Raw genomic sequence first — 21,010 nt, 5'->3', positions numbered from 1 at the left:
CTTTGAAAGCATCAAGTTTTTCAGGGCACCTAAAACCAATCATGACTCCAACAATACTTCGTGAACTTCCAAACTAGTTAAATCAATAAGAATGACACAACCATTCATCTCAAATTTCTATAAATTAACATAGAGTAAACCTAAGAAAAACCTTGGTTATGCTTCTCAAAGAACAAAAGTAGAGAAATAAATGCAATATGAGTCATGATAAACGAGTGACCAAGTATAATAATCAAAAATGAGTAATTATGATATTTATAATAAACAAAGTAAGTCTAATAACTATGATATTTATAAGCTTATCTCCTGGATAAACAAACAAAAGTGACTATGTTTGATAAAATATAACAAACAGAGACAATAAACATGTTTTTCTTGAAAGGAGAATCTAAAGAAGGTCATTTGGGTTCAAATCAAATCATTTTCAAGAAATCAGAACCAGTAAATGTACCATGAAGTTATATTAAGCCATCTATCTACTTTACGATCGACACATAATGAAACATGAACAAGTAAAAAATTCAATCAGATTGCACTAAGTACAAGTTACAAAAATTAAACTAAACTTAACAAAAATCTAGTACTCGTTAAATCTAAGCAACATAGAAAAGGTAGAAGAGAAGCTTACCAGTTTTGAAATTGAGAGACCCAGATCACAAATCATCCAATCTACTAAAAATCTGATACTTTTTGAATATGAGAAAGGGAAGTTAATCACAACATAGGTTCCAATCGAATCAATGTCCAAAATGCCATATATCACACAAAAAAAGCTAGAATACCATATTATCTTTATTTATTTATTTTAAAATTTATTTAAATCAAAATGTTTGGAAAAGACCAAAAAACCTTTAACCTAACATTCATTTATTTTCTTTTCCTTGAGTTTTCTCTCTCGGTGACAGATCTGAGAAAACAAAAAGATTGACTTTTTTTTAATGTTCTTAGATTTTCTTCTAATTGTTGTCTGTGTGCCGCCATAGCCAAAACTTATCTCGGTTCTCTTTTAGTTTCAGCGGAGATGATGATTTGCGGCGGTGATGAGGATTTGTGGCGAAGGAGAAGGTGGAGAGGATCGACAAAGATGGTGTAAAATGAGTTGGTGGTGAAGAGGGAAGATTTGGGGGCGTAAATGAACGACGGCGGAGGAAGCCATGGAGAGGTTAAAGTCAGGGGTTGATGGCGGAGGAAGTAGTGAGGAGGACTAATGGAAGGTTGATGGTGAAGAATCAGCGACGATAGTGCTAGTTGTACTTTTATATATTAGAATTATTAATTGGTTTGGTAACGGTTGTACCCGTACCAATTGTCATATTTTCTATCAGTTGTACTCATTATAATATTATATCTCAGTTGTACCAATTGTATTAGTTGTCCTGTTGTACCAGTTGTCCATTTTTCTCTCAGTTGTTCTAAATGTATTTCGTCTCTAATTTCATTAAGGGTAATTTAGGAATATCACATTTTTATGGCATTCAAATTAAAAACTGGCATGCCAGATTAGTTTTTGTCAGTTTGTGGCATTTTAGCCTCGTGCTCGTTTCAGTCGGATAAAGCAATGAGACTTAAGAATCAAATCCAGAATCGAGCTTCACATCGAGAATCTAAAATATCGATCTTGTAGTGAGTTTAAAATCCAATATTGAAAAGCATTACAGCAAGAGAGAAGCCACGATGGCGGCATCACCTCCGATTTCATTCACTGCATCATTTCTCAAAATCAAAGTTTTGCCTCTCTCTCCTCGTTTATTCCCCATAGGTACACATTGTTGCTTTGTCTCTTCCTCCTCTAAGCCTCTCGACTTCAAGTAAAGTTTTATAGGTTTTGTGCATAAAACAATTGCAGAGTTTCCCCATTCTTTTAGTTTTATTTAATATTTTTATTTTATTTAGATAATTTTTCTTAAAATTAAAATTATGCTATATTTGGAATAATTAAGAGCGTGTGCTAGTTTTAGAACAAAAACTCAAATTGGTGCTATTATTGAGAATCTCTCTATTATATATGTGTTTTATTTTGTAACTAATTTATATATTTGTTTTATTTTGTAAATAATGAAATATTTGTTAAAAATGAAAGTTAAACTCTATACCTCAAGGGTTTAGGGTATAGACACATATATATTTTTCTATATTGATTTTTTTGGTAGACAATTGATTCATGGTCAAAAAAAATTTTCGTATGTATTTTTTGCAAAACCAAATTGATAACTTTTCATGATCAAGTGATGTGTATATCAAAAATTTTGGTTCAAGAGTTTAATAACTTGAAAAAAAATCAAGGATTTAAACAATACTTCACCCAACGAAAGGAGTCAAATAACTGACAGCTCTTTGACCAAGTTTATTATAACATTTTCAAGGATTTAAACAATACTTCACCCAACGAAAGGAGTCAAATAACTGACAGCTCTTTGACCAAGTTTATTATAACATTTTATTCATTTTCTTTTGATTAGTTTGATAGTACATCATATATCTGATATTTGCTTCAACATGAATCTTAATTCATCTATTGTGGCGGTGGCGGTGGCGGAGGATAACCATAACCAGGTTTTGTCGGATCGTGTGTTGGGTTTGGGCCTGGTTCCGGATAATCCATCATATTCGAAATACTCTCTTCAACCTATATTACATATTAAGCACAATTTTTTTGGTTTGGTGAAAAATTTCACCACAATTATCATATGCGCGCTGATCTATTTTGAAAATGACTAAAAATTATTAATCAATAAATATGTAAGAAAAGAAAAATCTATGAAAATATGTATTTTCGCTAATAGTATTGCTTACATTGTTTACAGAATATTGGTTGGTGTGAGTAATTTCAATTCCATGGCCCTCTCTAAACCCAAATCCTAAGAAAGAATAGGTGAATTATTCAATGAAGAACCATACTGCTAGAGTATATATAGTACAGATGTGAAATTCATAACAATTAGACTACATCTTCTATGTTAAACGTACAGTTTTTCACATCACACATTCACAGTAATAGATCATGCATCAACTATAGTCATTCTTTTATTAAATTAGATGTTTCATAATATTCTCAAATTACCTGAAGAACACAATGGAAAAATGAGCAAGAACGATATAAGAGTCACTAGATTCATCTTTGAAAACATTTTTTTCTGTCCGAGAACTCAAGATATATAGTTTGGCTTTGTAGATTATAGAAGTAACGCATGCTTCTCTCTCTCTCTCTCTCTATATATATATATATATTTATATATAGACATGTGGTATTGTGTTGACTGTTGACAAATAAATAGATATTTACCATTATATTCACAAATGTATATGTATATGCACATAGGTCTTCATTCTTAATTTACATTTAAAACTAAATCTTTTAGTAATGAATTTTTTCAGACAATTAACATATTGACAACTTACAAGTCCTCAAATTATCAATTACTTTCCAAAAAATATCAAAAGTAATTAGAAAAGAATATTTTTTTCCTTCAAACCAAAAAAAAAGAAGGGAAAAAAATCACAAGAAAATATCTTTATATGTCTACATTATTACGAAGATATGTTGCCTATAGCCCATTAACTAATGAAATAAACATACAATAAAACACTGATAATCAAAAATAAAAAGTTATTTGTATACATATGTATTACGAAGATATGTTTCCTATCATAGCCTCCACTCAATCCTTAATCATCTCACTCTCCTCTCGTGTAATTAGTCCATGTACAAATTGCTCTGTCTTTATCATCTCTGTATAAAGAGTTTATATACATTGTTTTACTGTCTTTAATAATCAACTAGGTAGTAGATTAATGTTATTTACTTTTGCGGGATTAATGTTATTTATGCGGGATTAATGTTATTTATTTTTCCAAGACCAACCACTCCGGAACCCTCAAGTTTACATGGGAAAAAGATAGCCTCGAGCTCGAACACCCTTTGCAAGGCGATCGGCGCAGACATTTAAAGTTCTAGGAATATGAGAAATATAGTCATAGAGAACACCGAAAACTTATCTCTTAAGCTAAAGAAATTATCTAACTCCATAGAAAAGAGAGGCCACTCTTCAAACTCCTCAATTACTTTTAAAATACTCTCACAATCTGTCTCAGAATGCACCGAGACCAGTCCCTGTTGTAACGCTGCTTCCATTGCCCATACCAGAGCCTCCAGTTCAGAATGGAGCCCTGAAAGTTTCTGCTGTGTACATTTTGAGCCAAAAAGAACCGAAGTACTATGCAGAACAAAACCCAGTCCAGCAAACTGATCATTTTTCTCCTAGGAGGCATCGACTTGACACTTAACATCCCCCAATACTACCAAATCATCCTCCACAGCATCAAGTTGACCTTCCTCAGACTCCTCATATGATTCAACTACCTGCGCCATTCGCCATGCCAGAGCTTCCGAGGAAGCAAGGTTCAGAGTATCAAAGGACTAATATCTTTGCCATTAAACATTTTTTCATTCCTCGCCTTCCAAGTGTACCATAATATCCAAGGGAAAATTGCCAGTCGATCCTCCGTTGCTCCTTGCTCTTTAGCTCGCCATAACAGAAAGTCCAAATTTTCAAAGATGGAAGAACTCGGGAAAAATCCCGGAGGGGTTGGAATGCTAGACAGAGCCCACACTTGAAGAGCTGGCGGGCAATGGAATAGAATGTGATTGATTGTCTCCTCTTCCGCACCGCATCTGTGACATGACCTGTCCGTTCCACAATGACGATCCACTAAACGGCTATTTGCAGCAACAAATTCCTGAAAGGGCCTGCCAAAAAAAATGTTTGATCTTTCTCGACGTTTTTAGTTTCCATACCTGGCTCTTTAATTTGGTAATGCTTGGTTCCAAAACTTCAAGGTTCAATTGCGTAGCAAGGGCATACCCCGATCTGACTGTGTATTGTCCTGACTTCATGAAGCTCCAAACATAATCATCTACCATGAAACGCCTACTAGGCTGTATACAAGTTATAAGAGGGATATCCGACGGTTCCACCAGATCATGTAGCATATCCAGCTTCCAACTCTTTGTCTCGAAATTAATGAGATGGTTTACGTACATATTTGGATCCCTGTTTATGCCTCGGTCCTTTGCAGGCCTCGTTGGAACTGTAGGGATCCAATTATCTGACCAAACACGAATATTAAATCCCGATCGGACTTTTTTCCTTAAGCCCTGCAGAAGTAGAGGCTTAGCTGTCATCATACTTCTCCACCAAAATGATGGGGAGTTTGTTCTTTTCACTTCCATGGGGTTTGAGTATCGAAAGTATCTTCCCTTTAATACACGACTAAGTAAAGAATCCGGATACCATAGTAATCTCCAGAGCTGTTTAGCAAGCAAAGCCAGGTTGAATTCCTTAAGATCTCGAAAGCCAAGGCCTCCATAATCCATAGGAACACTAATCTTATCCCACGCCTCCCAATGAAGTCCTTTGTTGTTATTCTTTGTGCTCCATCAGAAACGAGCGATTGCTCCTCTAAGCTTGTTTACAATGTGTTGTGGTAGTAGAAAACAAGACATGACATACATAGGTAAGGCTTGTGCTACTGATTTGATCAGGACTTCTCTTCCTCCCTTTGAAAGAAATTTTGCAGACGAGGAATTTATCCTAGAATTTAACCTGTCCTGAACAAACGCAAAAACCTGTTGCTTTGATCCACAAATCGGCTTTGGTAGGCCCAGATAGGTCCCCATTCCACCTTCTTTTGAAATCCCAATGGCCTTTTTCAGTTCCACTTTAATATTAGGATCCACTCTATTGCCAAACAAAATCGCCGACTTCTCTTTGTTTAGTTGTTATCCCGAGGCTGCTCCGTAACAGTTAATGATCTTAAGAAGCTTAGCACATTGTTGGATATCTGCTCTGCAGAAGAAGAGACGGTCATCTGCAAATAATAAGTGTGAGATGGGTGGACTCCCTTGAGCTATTTTTAGGCCAGTTATACGTCCTTCAGTCTCCGCTCCATGAATTTGGGCAATCAAAGCCTCAGTACAAATGATAAACAAAAAGGGGGAGAGTGGGTCGATTTGGCGTAATCCCCTTGAAGGGATTATATTTACTTTTGCTTCCCCATTTACGAGCACCTTATAAGACACTGAGGTTATACAGCAGATCATCAAAGAGATCCATTTATCAGCAAATCCCAACTTCCGCATAAGTTTCTCTAAAAAGGACCACTCCACCCGGTCATATGTCTTGCTCATGCCCGTCTTGATTGCAACAAACTTTGATCTGCATATGGAGTTTGTCCGTAAAGCGTGAAAGTTCTCTTGCGCAAGCAGAATATTGTCTATGGCCAGACATCTAGCCACAAAGGCTGATTGAGTCTCTGAAATCAGTTTCGGGAGAGCTTTTCTTAATCTGTTACAAAGGACTTTCAAGATAATTTTGTAACTTACATTTCATAAGCTTATGGGTCTGAACTCTCCCATTTCCCGAGGCCTCTCATTCTTAGGGATCATGCATATATTGGTCTCATTTAATCTTGGATCAAACGAGCCGTCTCAAAAAAATCCTTGACCATTTTGATAATATCATTCCCAATGGAATGCCAAAAATGCTGGAAAAAGAGACTTGTCATCCCATCTGGTCCTGGCGCTTTATCACGGTTAATACTAAACACGGCATTTTTTATCTCCCCATTCGATGGAGGACGGGTTAGGGAGGCATTCATTTCTGGGGTTACTTTTTCAGTGATATAGTGGAGAGCATCCTCGATGCCGGAGGTGTTCCAAGCAGAGAAAAGATCCTGGAAGTATTGTGTCACCACCTTCTCAATACCTCTTCAGACTCTACCAAAGTAACCTATCGGTTTCTTAGGCTGAAGATACGGTTTCTAGCTCTGCGTTGCTTTGTGGTGGCGTGGAAAAATTTTGTATTATGATCACCCTCCTTCAACCAATATACTCTGCTCTTTTGCTTCCAATATAATTCCTCCTCTCGGAAAGCTGCACATAACTGCCATTTCAGCTCAAGTTCCTCCTCAGTGGTGAGGGAATCATTGTCATGGGCTCTGTCCAATTGATCCTTTAGGGCTTCGATTTTCTGCATTGCATTGATGGGATTTTCTCTTTTCCACAAGGAGATGGCCTTTCTACATGCAATGATCTTTGAATGGCTGTTGGACCCTCGGTAGTAAGCTCTCCCCAACCAGCCTTAACCACATTCTTAAATCCCTGCTTTCCAAAACATCGTTTATTAAATTTAAAACTCTTTTATCTTCGACGATTATTTGAAGTAATTCGAGCCAAAATGGGCCGATGGTCCGATCCCCAGAGCTTGAGATACTCCACATTTGTGTGGGAAAAGAGGTTATGCCAGTCTTCATTGCCAATAGCACGATCAAGTCTACATCGGACTCTCTTTCTCTGTCTTCGTTTTCCAACCCAAGAGAAAAAGTTTCCCTTGTACGGGAAGTCAATCATCCCATAATTAGCCAGCATGTACCTAAAAGGAAGGAAGGTCGAATCAGCTCGCCGCTTTCCTCCTTGTTTCTCCTGATTCCCAATGATTTCATTAAAATTTCCTGTCATGAATCGGGGACCTTGTCTTGTATGACTGATTCTCGTCAATCTCTCCCATACATCTTTTCGGTTGGCCACAACCGGATCACCATACACAAACGTCATAAAAACTTTGTGTCCCTCGACTCTGGTCTCAATGTCTATCAATCTGTTATCAGAATAATTGATTGTCACCTGAGAAGAATTCATATAAAACAGAGCCAAACCACCGCTTCTCCCAGCTGGATCCACGGTAAAAAGATTATCATATCCTAAAGAAAACTGAATGTCTTGCATAAAAGAAAATTTATTTTTTTTGTTTCAGAAAGAAAAAGAAAAGCAGGAAAAAAATATCTATTGAGCTCCTTGAGATGCTCTGAAGTCAAGTAGGCGCCCGCCCCTTGACAGTTCCATGCAATTGTATTCATATATGAGTACTGGGTGGTTTCTGGGACACCACCGAACCGGAATTAGCAGTAGACTTCTTGCTTAAAGCAGAGGAAACACCTCTGTGCGAGGGACATAAGTTGTTCTTGAACGCCCAGAAACTGACCTTTTTTTTTGGAGATTGTCGAGCCCTTAAAGCATTAAGCTTCCTGGAGGCAACTCCGGAGATATCTGGACTCGTGGGAGGACGTCGCTTGTTCTCTTTTTCTTCTTGAGTTAGGACTTTTGTTCGCTCATCCTCTATAACAGCTGGAGGTAGAGATGCCTTCGTTTTACCTTTACCTTGGGGAACCTTGTCCTTTGCCTTCTCTCTCGTGGATGACTTTTTTGTTGACAAGCGAGCTTTTAAATTGGTAACCGACGATAATTGTGAGATAGCTTCAATTTGCTCAGCACCCTCAATTAGGACCTCACCTTGCTCTGTAGATTCATACAGGATTCCTACTTCCCGAAGATAATCATCCACTGAGGGGTCTTCTTCATCGAGAAGATCATCATTATCGACCATTTCCTCATCCATTCTAAGATCATCCTCCATCTCTAAATCCGTGCTATTTAAAACTTTAGCATTGTTCCTTGTAGTTGAGTTATCGAGCTTTTGTGTCTCCAGAACCTGAATCCCAAACTCTCCCAGTGTAGTGTTGGCGGTCTGCACACAAATCTCCTCCGCTACTAACTCCTCTGCATTCCGCACTACTTTTGTTTTCTTTTCAGACTGTATTTCTTCGACTTGTCCATGTAGTTTACGGGCAGACACTTCCTTCTGGGAAAAATCCTGATGTGGCCGCGATTTCTCGCTCCATTTCAAAGCATATTCACCCTGCTCCCTTGCTTGGTATCGCTTTTTACTGTATGTAACCCCCTTCCTTGCTCCATTTGTGGCTTGATGCGTAACCTCTGGTGATAAGTGTCTATCAAGCCGTTAATTTTCCAGATGATCTCCTGTTCTATGAACATCAGAAATTGTTCGTTGAGAATCAGAAGTTCCCATATACTCCCTGGTAGAACGCCCCTCATCGCGTCTCTCATAATATCGGTCATTGAAGAGGGAGCCCCACAAATTCCTCTGCTCCTCAAAATTAGCTCCATGTTTATCAGCTATCTGGCCATTTTTGACCGAGTACCTACTCCTTGTATAAGGGTGAAATCTCTCCCGTGAACGAGGAATATCTTTGTAATTATGCTGCTTCAGTCTATCCCAGACACCTTTACTCCGGTGAGCCCGTTTTTCCTTCAGTTCCTGATGAAGATCTGCATCTCGTCGCTGACCTCTTTGATCAAATTCCCTCGCTATGTTTCTCCTGGCATACGATGATGATTCAGCATGATCTTCACTTGTTCCATAGTTCTTAACATCTTTATCAAGCTGAGATTCTGCGAGGGAAGAGGACGTTCTTGTAAGTTTAGAATAAAAGAGAGTAAGATGATTGAGTGTGTGGAACAAGAGAGTTTGAGTGTGATCGAGAGAGAGTATACGAGAGAGAGAGAGAGTGTAAGAGATAAAAGTGTAGAAGAAGAAAAGGACTTCTTACTCAAAATAGATCCTAGTTACATCCTAAATATAGTCAAAGTAAATAAGAATATTCCTACAAGATGCTGTACACGGTTTACATGGGTGATAGCGACATCCTTCCTTAGGCTAACATGTGACTATCTTGGTCGCCCACTTGCATACGATCTCCAAAGGCTATAGCGGCTACAAGGGGAAGCTTCTAGAGACATTGGAGATCATTAGGGTTCTCCTCTTCATGGGCTGGACTTGGTTGTATCATTACTCGTACGGACGGCCCATTGATCATGTTGTACGGACAAGGTTGTACGGACAAGGTCGTACGGATGATGGTGTGTGAGTTCTCATACTCCCTCTCAAGCTTGAACGATAAGATCATCGATTAAGCTTGAACTAACGAGCACCTACCTCATTAAAAACCTTAGTATAGAAAACCACTTGGGAAAAACTATACATAAGGGAAAAAGAGTGTAGGTGCCATGGGAGGGAAACTTCATGGCTTCATGAGATCTTTAAGGCCGAGCTTAGGGTGAATATATTCACACACTTGTGGACTGGCTGCTTTTGTGAAACTGTCAGCTAGTTGTTCTTTTCTGTCGGTATGGCATGGAAGAGTGACACCTAGTTGAATCTGCTCTCGTACCTTGTGGCAATCTACTTCGATATGCTTCGTTCTCTCGTGGAATACGGAGTTGGTGGCTATATGAATGGCTGCTTCATTATCACAATGCATAGTGATAGGTTTTGATGATTCGACTCCAAGATCCTTCAATAAGGCTTTAAGCCACATGAGCTCGGTAGTTAACTTCCTCATGGCCCTATACTCGGACTCCGCACTCGATAGTGAGACAACCTTTTGTTTCTTGCTTTTCCACGTGACTAGGTTCCCTCCTAAGAACGTGCAGTACCCGGTGGTTGAACGACGATCCCCGTGGTCTTCGGCATAGTCAGCATTGCAATATCCTACCAATTCGGTGCTCTCGTTTCTTCCCATCCGTATGCCTTGTCCCGGGGATCCTTTGATGTATTTGAGGATTCGATTCACCATGTTCCAGTGATGTCTAGTTGGGTTTTGCATGTGTTGACTCACCTGGTTCACAGCAAAACAAAGATCAGGTCTAGTAATGGTTAGATATATAAGCTTACCTACTAGACGTCGATATCGTGTGACATCTTCGAATAGAGCTGCCTCAAGCTCCCCCTTTCCGGCTGTCTTGTAGTTTTCCTCAAGTGGTGTGGTTACAGCCTTCGATCCAAGCTTTCCTGCTTCACTTAAGAGATCAAGTGCATATTTTCTTTGTGATAAGAATAATCCTTCATCGGATCTATAAACTTCTATACCAAGAAAATATTTAAGCTCTCCAAGATCTTTAATATCAAAAACTGATTTGAGAAACTCTTTAGTATCTTGAATTCCTACCTTGTCACTTCCAGATATGATGATATCATCAACATATACTAGAATGACTACTATACCTTTGTCACTCGGTAATGTGAAGAGTGTATGATCTGATTCTGACTTGCGAAAGCCTCTCCCAAGCAAGGTTGCACTCAGTTTGTGGTACCATGCTCTAGGTGATTTCTTAAGGCCATATATAGCCTTGTTGAGCTTAAACACTTTTCCCGGACCAATGGTGTCTTCTAGACCGGGCGGTGGCCGCATGTAAACCTTGTCTTCAAGCTCTCCCTGTAAGAACGCGTTCTTCACGTCCATTTGCCATAGCTCCCAGTCCAAGTTAGTGGCCAATGAGAGGATAACTCGAACTGTGTGTAGTTTGGCCACCGGAGCAAACGTATCCTTATAGTCCTCCCCATACGTTTGTGTAAACCCACGAGCTACAAGTCTGGCCTTGTAACGCTCAATCTCCCCATCACTTCTATACTTAATTGTGAAGATCCATCTTGATGTTACAGCCTTCTTGCCTTTCGGTAGGTCAGCCTCATCCCAAGTGTGGTTTTTCTCCATGGCCGTAGTCTCCGTATGAACCGCATCCCGCCAAACCTTATGATCCTTGGCCTCGTTATATGTTTGAGGAACCCAATGTGCATCAATCTGGCCAAGAAAAGCCTGATGTTCCATAGGAAAATGAACTAGGGTGCATACTGCTTGAATCGGATGTGCTACCGCAACATTGTTGTAGTACACAGGCTTGTTTTGTGAGGCGATGCGTTGGCTGCGTCTTAGCGGTGTTACTGCTAGGCGTTGGCTGCGTCGTAGTGGGATGACGTCCTCATTGTCATAATTTTCCTCATTGCATCGTTTGGCGTTGTTGTAGCCGATGGTTGGTTCTCATCCTCAAGTGGCTCGAGTTGCTCATTGTTTGCGTCGGTTGTGGCCACAATGGTAGGCTGAGTAGAGTCGATGGATGGACTTTGTGAACCACTGTCAGTTGAATGAATTGGGTCCTCTGGTGATTCTGGCCCGGCTTGTTCACTCGCGTCCCGAGTGTTTTCAACCCCTAGTCGCTCGAGGATTATCCGGAGGTTTGCTGCCCGATCAGTTGTAGCTGTAGGCAAGTCTTTCAAGTCTTCCCAGTTTTTCTTCTCATAAAAGCCCTGAGTTTCAACAAACTTGACATCTCACGACACTAAGACCCTCTTAGATTCTGGTATGTAGCACTTGTAGCCCTTTTGAGTGGTAGAGTATCCGATAAACATCCCCTTAGTGCTTTTAGCATCGAGTTTGTCTCTAAGTTCACCTGGTTTTAACACAAAACAAGTGCAACCAAAGACTCTAAGGTGATCAAGGTTAGGTTTCTCTTTGTTTTAATACCTCAAACGGAGACAAGTCCTGTAAGATTCTTGTCGGAATGCGATTGATCAGGTAACACGCCGTGAGAACTGCATCACCCCAAAACCGTTTAGGGACATTGGTGTGGAACATTATGGACTGTGCTACTTCCATAAGATGCCGATTCTTTCTCTCAGCCACCCCATTTTGCTGTGGGGTGTAAGGACAACTTGTTTGATGAATGATGCCGTGTTTGGTTAGGTGCTGTTTGAAGGCATGACTAGTGTATTCCCCTCCATTATCTGATCTCAAAATCTTAATTTTAGCATTATAATGGTTAGTCACATACTTTTGAAAACTAATAAAGGCTTCCAGCACCCTATCTTTCGAAGGAAGTAGAGTTAACCACGTATACTTAGACTTTTCATCAATAAAAGTTACAAAGTATCGTTGGTTTTCTCTAGATAAGCAAGGTGAGGTCCAAACATCTGAATGAATCAAGTCAAAACAATTCTCATAAATAGTTAAAGACTTAGGAAAAACAGCCTTGCAATGTTTACCAAGAATACAAGCCTCACACTCATCCATTTTAAAAGACATATTCTGAAATATTAATTCTAAAGCACGAGAATGAGGATGTCCTAGTCTATCATGCCACATAACATTGTTTTCTTTAACATTAATTGAACTAAAACAAGAGGAATTCAAAGAAGATAGATTGAGGTCTTTAAGCAAGTAGAGATCTTCTTGTGTAACCCCTTTGCCAAGCACCTTACTTGTCTCAATATCCTGAAAATACACCTCATTAGGACTGAATATTGCATAAGCATTTAGATCAGTAGTAGCTCTTTTAACCGATAGGAGATTAGAAGTAAAGCTAGGCATATAAAAGGCTTTAGATTCTTTATCAAACAACTTTAGGTTTCCTATTCCTCTAACCGGTATTTTCTCACCATTAGCAATAATCACATTTCCTAGGGCAGGTTTAATATCACTAATCAAGTTTGAATCACTAATCATGTGATGAGAAGCGCTGGAATCAACTATAAGAGATTTAGTTGGTTTTAAAGCATGAAAAGAGTTACCGGAGGCTTCCTTGAGGGCTTTGATGAGGGCATCAAGGTCTGACTTCCTCACCAGGTCAGTGGTAGCAGCTAGGGCGGTTCCATTTCCTTCGGAGACTCGCTAGCTTGGTTCCGCGGCTGATAAGTCAACGGTCGCTTGATGTGCTCTTGGACCTCCACGGTTGTTCATCGGTCGATTGGCTCGAAGATGTGGGTGAAGGATCCAACACTGGTTCTTAAAGTGACCCGGCTTCTTGCAATGGTTACAAACCGGTATGTTCTTGTCATCTTGTCGATAATGTCCTTTGTTCGCAACCGCAACTTCAGCCTTGTTAGCGGATACAAGTTCTCCTTTGTTTCCAAACAGCCCCATGGATCCATGCTCCTTTTGGATCTGACTACACACATCATCTAGGCTAGGAAGCTTGTCTGACCTCAAGATATGTTTTATGAGATCATTGTAAGACAGGTTAAGTGTGAGGAGGAGGCCAAACACCTTGTCTTGCTCACGCCTCTTGTTCAAAATGGCCGGATCAAGAGTAGCCGGCCTAAGCATCTCAAGTTCAGCCCAAAGAGACCGAAACTTCCCAAAATGTTTGGTGAACTCCATGTCTTCTTGGCTCAGGTTGTTAATGGCCCTCTTGATCTCAAATACTCGGTTTAAATTGGTGGTGTTACCGAACACATTTTGCAATGTGTCCCATAGATCCTTAGCCGTCTCGCAATATGAGTAGGCTTCGAGTATTGGAGCATCAAGGGAGTTTTGGATGATAGCAAGCACACTTTGGTCTTCTTGAAACCATTTTTCTTCACCGCTTGTGACCGCTTCTTTGCCGTCTTTGGTAGGCTCTTCCTTGGGAGCCTCACTCGTGGTAATATGGGTCCAAAGCCCTCGGCCGCATAGTGCCGTCTTCGTGGTCCTTGCCCACAACAAGTAGTTTTCTCCTTTGAGAGTAACTGGAACAATCAAGGTCTTGGTGCCTTCCATGGAGTTTTGTCCGTCGGTCAATAGTATTACCCAACGGATAAAGAGAATTGAGTTTTGAGATTACAACGAAAACGAAGAGAAAAGAAAGAGCGGAAGTTTGTGATGAGTGAAGGATTTGTAACTAGGAACAACCTTGCTCTGATACCATGTAAGTTTAGAATAAAAGAGAGTAAGATGATTGAGTGTGTGGAACAAGAGAGTTTGAGTGTGATCGAGAGAGAGTATACGAGAGAGAGAGTGTAAGAGATAAAAGTGTAGAAGAAGAAAATGACTTCTTACTCAAAATAGATCCTAGTTACATCCTAAATATAGTCAAAGTAAATAATAATATTCCTACAAGATGCTGTACACGGTTTACATGAGTGATAGCGACATCCTTCCTTAGGCTAACATGTGACTATCTTGGTCGCCCACTTGCATACGATCTCCAAAGGCTATAACGGCTACAAGGGGAAGCTTCTAGAGACATTGGAGATCATTAGGGTTCTCCTCTTCACGGGCTGGACTTGGTTGTATCTTTACTCGTACGGACGGCCCATTGATCATGTTGTACGGACAAGGTCATATGGATGATGGTGTGTGAGTTCTCATAGCTCTTAAGTATTTATTTCTCATTCTCTCCAGATCAGATAATTTAGGACAAGACCGTTCTTCATCTGAGATCCTATTGCAAGTGAAACAGTATCGATGCAGGCCTTCATAACGCAGAGTTACATTCACGCTCCCTCCATTATCAAAAACCACCTTACTATCAAATTGTAAGGGATTGTCTCCGTTGATTGATACTTGTACCCTGGCGCCGTCAACATCAACCGCAACAACCGTTCCAAGGGCTTCTCCAATTCCCCGATATGCCTAGTCCTTATTGTAAATCGTTGGAATACCTTTAACTTGCACCCAAAACAACATAGAATTTGGAAAATCTTCCCTAATATTTGCTTCCCATCTTTCAAGGGAGAAACTCCATCTATTAAAGTGACACGGACGTCACTGAAGGACCTTGACTAAATCCTCTTCATTGTCAAAATCGAACTGAAACTTACCATTACCAAGATCTGTTCCGTGAACCCGTGTTTCTATATCCCATATACGTTCTTTTGGCATAAAGGTTATAAGGGCCTCCGTGCTCCTCCCTTCCGCATGAAACATACGACCCACCAGAGAATTTTTGAATTTATCGATCAGATCCGAAAAATCAAACTTTGGAATTCGAATCACTCCTTTCTCCTCTTCTTCCCGATCCCAATCCTTCATCGGCTCCTTCCCACTCCTTCTCGGGATCTCAGATCTTAACATCGACAACCCCGAAAAACAAAAATAATTCCAAAACTACAGGAAAACGTAGCAGTGTGCTAGAAAAACTGTTATTCTCTCCGATCCTAAAGGAAACGCCGATTGGAAAAGGTAAAGAGATGACTTGAGAAAATCGCCTTGGAAATCGCCTAACCTTAGGTGCACCGCCATAATAAAGTCCTTGGAAAGTCTTTTTCCATTATCTTTTACAATCGGCTATTTTAAGGATATATTTTTGAAATTGTATTGTATAAGTATTATTTGAGTGAGTATCCATTGTGTTCTTTCATGTATAAAAAGTTTATATACATTCTTTCTCAAATTTGGTTTTCCTAATTTTTACCAAACCCAAAAGAAAAAATCTCAAAAATTTTAAAAAGGTAACATCTTTTTCTCCCTCTTTAAGAGTTTGGATTCTGAAGAAAAAAATTGGAAGAAAAAGAAGAACCTCTTCTTATGTCCATGAAATCTTTCTTTGCCTATCTTGTTCAGCTTTAGTCTCTAGATCCACTTCTTCCTCCTCCAAAGCAACTGGAAATACTTATTCTGGAGATTACATGATTTGGTTTCTTCTCCGATTATATATATATATATATTTGTTCATCCGAGAAGTTATAGTTTTATACGATAAGATTAAAAATAGAGAAGTTTAAAGAATATCTCTCTTTATTAGCTCAAAGAAAATACCTCAAAACTTTAAGCTCTCACAAACTCTCAAACTTAATCTCTCTTAGGTTCTGCTACATCTCAGCATCCCCTATAAATATAAGCTCTAAAGTATATTCTCCTAATCATAAATGGAAAACTTTCTTATTCCTATTACATTTAGATATCTCCTAAATATAATCCCAATTTCCATTTCTCTTTGATTAGCTTGATCTCCAAGCTTTACTTCAAGCTTACACCAACATACTCCTCCTTAAACTTGAACTCTAAAGCTGCTAAGTCTCTAACTCCCATGAGCTCTCTCATTTGCTTGAACTTGATTCTTCCTAACGCCTTTGTGAGAATGTCCGCCTTCTGATTGATGCCTTCGATATGCTCCACTTCTACCTGTCCATTTTCGACACATTCTCTTATGAAGTGGTATCGCCTAGCAATATGCTTACTCCGTCCATGGAATACTGGGTTCTTTGCTAATGCAATTGCTGATTCATTATCAATTCGAATAAGAATCCTCTCAACTGAATTCCCAGTAATTTCTGCTAACAAATCCTGCAACCAAATTGCTTGTTTAGCAGCTTCCGTCCCTGCCATATACTCAGCTTCACAAGATGCTAAAGCCACAACATCCTGCTTCCTTGAACACCATGTGATCGGACTGTTCCCAAAATAGAAGATATGTCCATAAGTACTTCTACCATCGGCTGGATCACCACTATGACTAGAGTCACTGTAACCAACAAGTTTAGGCAACCTTGATCTTTCATAAGATAGTCCCAAGCTTACAGTTCCCTTTAAGTACCGTAAACATTGTTTCAAGGCTGCACCATGTGAAACACTTGGACTCTGCATATATCTTGACAAAATTCCCACACAATATGAGAGGTCCGGTCGAGTGTGAAGTAAGTATCGAAGACAACCTACTCGCTTGCGATAAACAGTTGCATCAATTTCTTCCTCCTTCTCTGCCTTTGATAACTTCAACTCTGCTTCCATTGGTGTGTGAACTAAGTTGCAGTTTCGAAAGCCAGCTTCCTCTAAAATCTTCAATGCATAGCCCATTTGGTCAAGCGTTATTCTTCCTTGATGTTGCCTTACCTGAATTCCAAGATAGTATGATAGTTTTCCGAGATCACTCATGCCGAACATTGACGACATCTCCTCCTTAAACCTCATTATGATCTCTAGACTTGTTCCTGTGACAAACAAGTCATCAACATACACTCCTACTATCTAAAGATCATGATCGGAGCTCTTTCTGTATACTGAAGGTTCCTTTGAGCAACGAACAAAGCCAAACTCCATGAGAATCCGATTCAGCTTGTTGTTCCAGGCTCAAGGAGCAATGCCAATTCTCCTTCTTCTTGAGCAATCTGAAAACAAACGTAATCATCGAGGTACTTTGGCTTACTTCGTATTCTTTTACCTTCTACTTGAGGAATTATTGCAGGCGATTCTTCAAGTTCTGCAGGCGGTTCTTCATCTGAGTTTGATTCCTCATCTCCTCCAGTATCTTCACTAAATGTGTCATATAAGACCACATGTTGGTCAGACGACTTGTGTATCTTATCCTTTCTGGGATCATCACTTCTTACCCCACCAATTGTAAACTCAAAACTCTCTTCTCCATCCTGTCCATAATTATTCTTGCTCCAGTTCCACCCTTTTGCTTCATCGAACACAACATCACGGCTAACTATGACTCTCTTGGTGTCAGGATAAAACAACCTATATGCTTTGGAACCAAGCTCGGTTCCTAAGTGAACAAGACAGCGAGTTCTATCATCCAGTTTTTTTAGTTGAGCTTTGTCTGTCTTGGCATATGCAATACAACCAAAGACTCGAACATGTCCAACCGCCTGCTTTCTACTTCGATAACATTCATATGGTGTTTGATCCTTGAGTGATCTCGTTACAACCCGGTTCAGTAAATAAGTAGAGTGTCGAACAGCTTCATCCCATAAGTAGTTTGGCATCTTCATGTGTTTCAGAACACTTCGTGTTATCTCCATCAAAGTTTTGTTTCGACGTTCCACAACTCCATTCTGTTGCGGAGTATAAGGAGCTGTCAAGTGTCGAGATATGCCAGAATCTTCGCAGAAAGAGTTGAACTCTGTGAGATACGAACTCCCCTCCTCTATCGGTTCTAAAGGTCTGAATTTTTTCTTCTGTCTCCTTTTCCACCATTATTTTGAACTTCTTGAACTTCTCCATAGCTTCGCTCTTCTCCTTTAGAAGGATGGTCCACATGTACCGTGAATAATCATCGATATGCACAAATATGTATCGACTTCCAGCGCTTGTACTTGGTGTTATTGGACCGCAGAGATCTCCATGTATAAGTGCTAGCCTTTTTGTTGATCGAAAGTTTGTTGCTTGCGGAAAAGGTTGTGTAGACTGCTTACCGAGTAAACACGAGCCACAAATCTCTTTGTCAAGTGGTTTACTTGGACCTCCCAACATATTCTCATTTGTAAACATTGACGACAGTGTAGTATAGTTAACATGTCCCATCCTAGCATGCCACATACTTGATTCTCTTGCAGCTAAGAGATTTAAACAAACACTGTTTGTTAATCCCATGTTAACTTTATACAACCGATTCTTAGACCTCTCTGTTTTAACCAATAGGTTTCCATTTTGATCTCTCATTGTTAGATACTCTCCCTTCAAATGAATATCACAACCAGTCTCTGTAGCTTGTCCTAAGCTTATGATGTTGCTCCTTAGCTCTGGGATGAAATATACTTCAGTCATTACTCTCGGTTTTCCATATGAATCAACAAAAGCAATGGTTCCTTTTCCTTTGATATCGATCCTTGAGTCATCTCCAAATCTAACTTTCCCAGTAATTGACTGATCAAGTGTGTCAAAGTATCTCTGATCTCCAGTCATATGATTGCTTGCACCGTTGTCGAGATACCAAACATTATTCCCATCTGTGTTGGCTTCAAACTTACTCGGTCTGCAGTATTTTTCGTTTAGATAGACAACTTCATGCATCATAAGTTGATCAGCCTCTTCTGTATCTTTAACCTCACTTTCTTTTGCTTCCACTATACCTAGTTTCATCAAACGCTCTGGACATTGTGAAGCAAAGTGACCTACCTTGTCACATCTGAAACAAACAACTTGGGAAGGGTCCTTCCAAGTACTGCGACCACGTCCTCGTCATCTGAAGGTTCTTCCACCACGTCCTCTTCCCCTGTATTCTCCATTGTATTCTCGACTTTGTGACTCTTGATTAACATACATAAGTTTGCTTTGATCCTCTTGATTATCTTCTACTTCAGAGATACGTTCCTCATAGGCTTTTAACCTGCCAACAATATCTTCGAAGCTTACGGTATTGAGATTTAACACTTGTTCAAGAGAAGCAACCATATGTATGAACTTCCTTCTTGGAAGACTCGATAAGAATTTCTTAACGAGCTTTGACTCTTCAATAGTTTCTCCGAGAGAGGCTGTTTTTGAGGAGATTGCAGAAAGTTTCTCTGCAAAATCATCAATCTTCTCGGATTCCTTCATCTTGAGTCTGTCGAATTCAGCCATTAAGGTCTGTAATCTCGCCTCTTTGACTCTCTCAGCTCCTACATGTCGATTCTTAATTGTTTCCCAGACCTTCTTTGCTATGCATAAACCTCCGACTTGTAGTATAAGAGCTTCTGGTATAGATTGCAGAATTAATGCTATGGCTAGGTTATTCTTATCACTATCGATCAGCTCTGTTTCGACTGCCTCCCAGACCTTGTTAACCTTAAGCACAAAACTCATCTTTATGGCCCAAACCGTGAAGTTAGTTGTGTTTAGCATGGGACATGATATCGAGGACGATGAAGATGATCCTTCTTTTGGTTTGTCTCCCGTAACTGCAATATGCTTGTCTTTGTTATCCGAACTCCCGTCATCCATCATCTTCTCACAGATTCCTGATCTTCAAGCTCTGATACCAAATATAGTTTTATACGATAAGATTAAAAACAGAGAAGTTTAAAGAAAATCTCTCTTTATTAGCTCAAAGAAAATAACTCAAAACTTTAAGCTCTCACAAACTCTCAAACTTAATCTCTCTTAGGTTCTGCTACATCTCAGCATCCCCTATAAATATAAGCTCTAAAGTATATTCTCCTAATCATAAATGGAAAACTTTCTTATTCCTATTACATTTAGATATCTCCTAAATATAATCCCAATTTCCATTTCTCTTTGATTAGCTTGATCTCCAAGCTTTACTTCAAGCTTACACCAACAGAAGTTGCTAAGTATGTTGATGACCCCTAGAACAGCAAAGAGCTCAAATACTAAGGAAAAAAAATGCTAGAAACGTATCGAAGATAAATACAACATGAATCCTTTTAAATGTTAAAATAGAAAGTATGATGACGTTACCTTCAACCCATGTATGAATACTTGAATAAATACTATAAATGATAATCGAGAACTCCTTTGACAAAGCTGAAGCAAGAAAAACAACATCCAATAGTCATGTAGAATATGTTATACATCCAAGAGACATTTTGGGATGAGATCAATTGTAAAGTTTGAAAACGTGTTGCTTTGTAGACTTTTTGGACCAGATTTTCCCCCCCAACTATGTTTCAGATGGTGAGGCTTTTTATCTCAATTCTAATGTTCACACATATACACAAATATATAAGTACAAATACACATACATTCATTCAATCACATGGAGTTATATAAAGTGATGAAGATCATGTGAGAGAGCACCTAACCATTGTTGCTGTTTCTAGTTGTAATAGCCAAGTCCAAGTTCATATGTGGAATTACAATTTACAAACATCCCGAAGACTCTTCGAGAGCGAAGCAT

General features: G+C 39.4%; 2 protein-coding genes and 1 pseudogene across 2 annotated transcripts; all 3 read right to left on the bottom strand.

The window, feature by feature from the left end:
• Positions 1-2,413: 2,413 nt before the first annotated feature.
• Positions 2,414-3,204, bottom strand: LOC109128093 (uncharacterized). Its single transcript, XM_019233874.2, has 3 exons — positions 3,062-3,204; positions 2,794-2,858; positions 2,414-2,626 (listed from the first exon to the last, which is right to left on the bottom strand). The coding sequence occupies exons 1-3, from the start codon at positions 3,126-3,128 to the stop codon at positions 2,513-2,515; spliced, it is 246 nt and encodes an 81-aa protein (XP_019089419.1). The 5' UTR covers positions 3,129-3,204; the 3' UTR covers positions 2,414-2,512.
• An 8,827-nt stretch (positions 3,205-12,031) lies between these two features.
• LOC147933358 (uncharacterized) lies at positions 12,032-14,226 on the bottom strand (annotated as a pseudogene).
• A 5,127-nt stretch (positions 14,227-19,353) lies between these two features.
• On the bottom strand, positions 19,354-20,097 carry LOC147933357 (uncharacterized). Its single transcript, XM_087477419.1, has one exon. It carries the CDS (start codon positions 20,095-20,097, stop codon positions 19,354-19,356), a length of 744 nt encoding a protein of 247 aa, XP_087333545.1.
• Between the last annotated feature and the right edge of the window lie 913 nt (positions 20,098-21,010).

This window comes from Camelina sativa, chromosome 12 (genome assembly GCF_030686135.1).
Source record: "Camelina sativa cultivar CO46 ecotype springtype chromosome 12, ASM3068613v1".
Lineage (NCBI taxonomy): Eukaryota > Viridiplantae > Streptophyta > Magnoliopsida > Brassicales > Brassicaceae > Camelina > Camelina sativa.
This window is presented reverse-complemented; position numbering and strand designations above follow the sequence as displayed.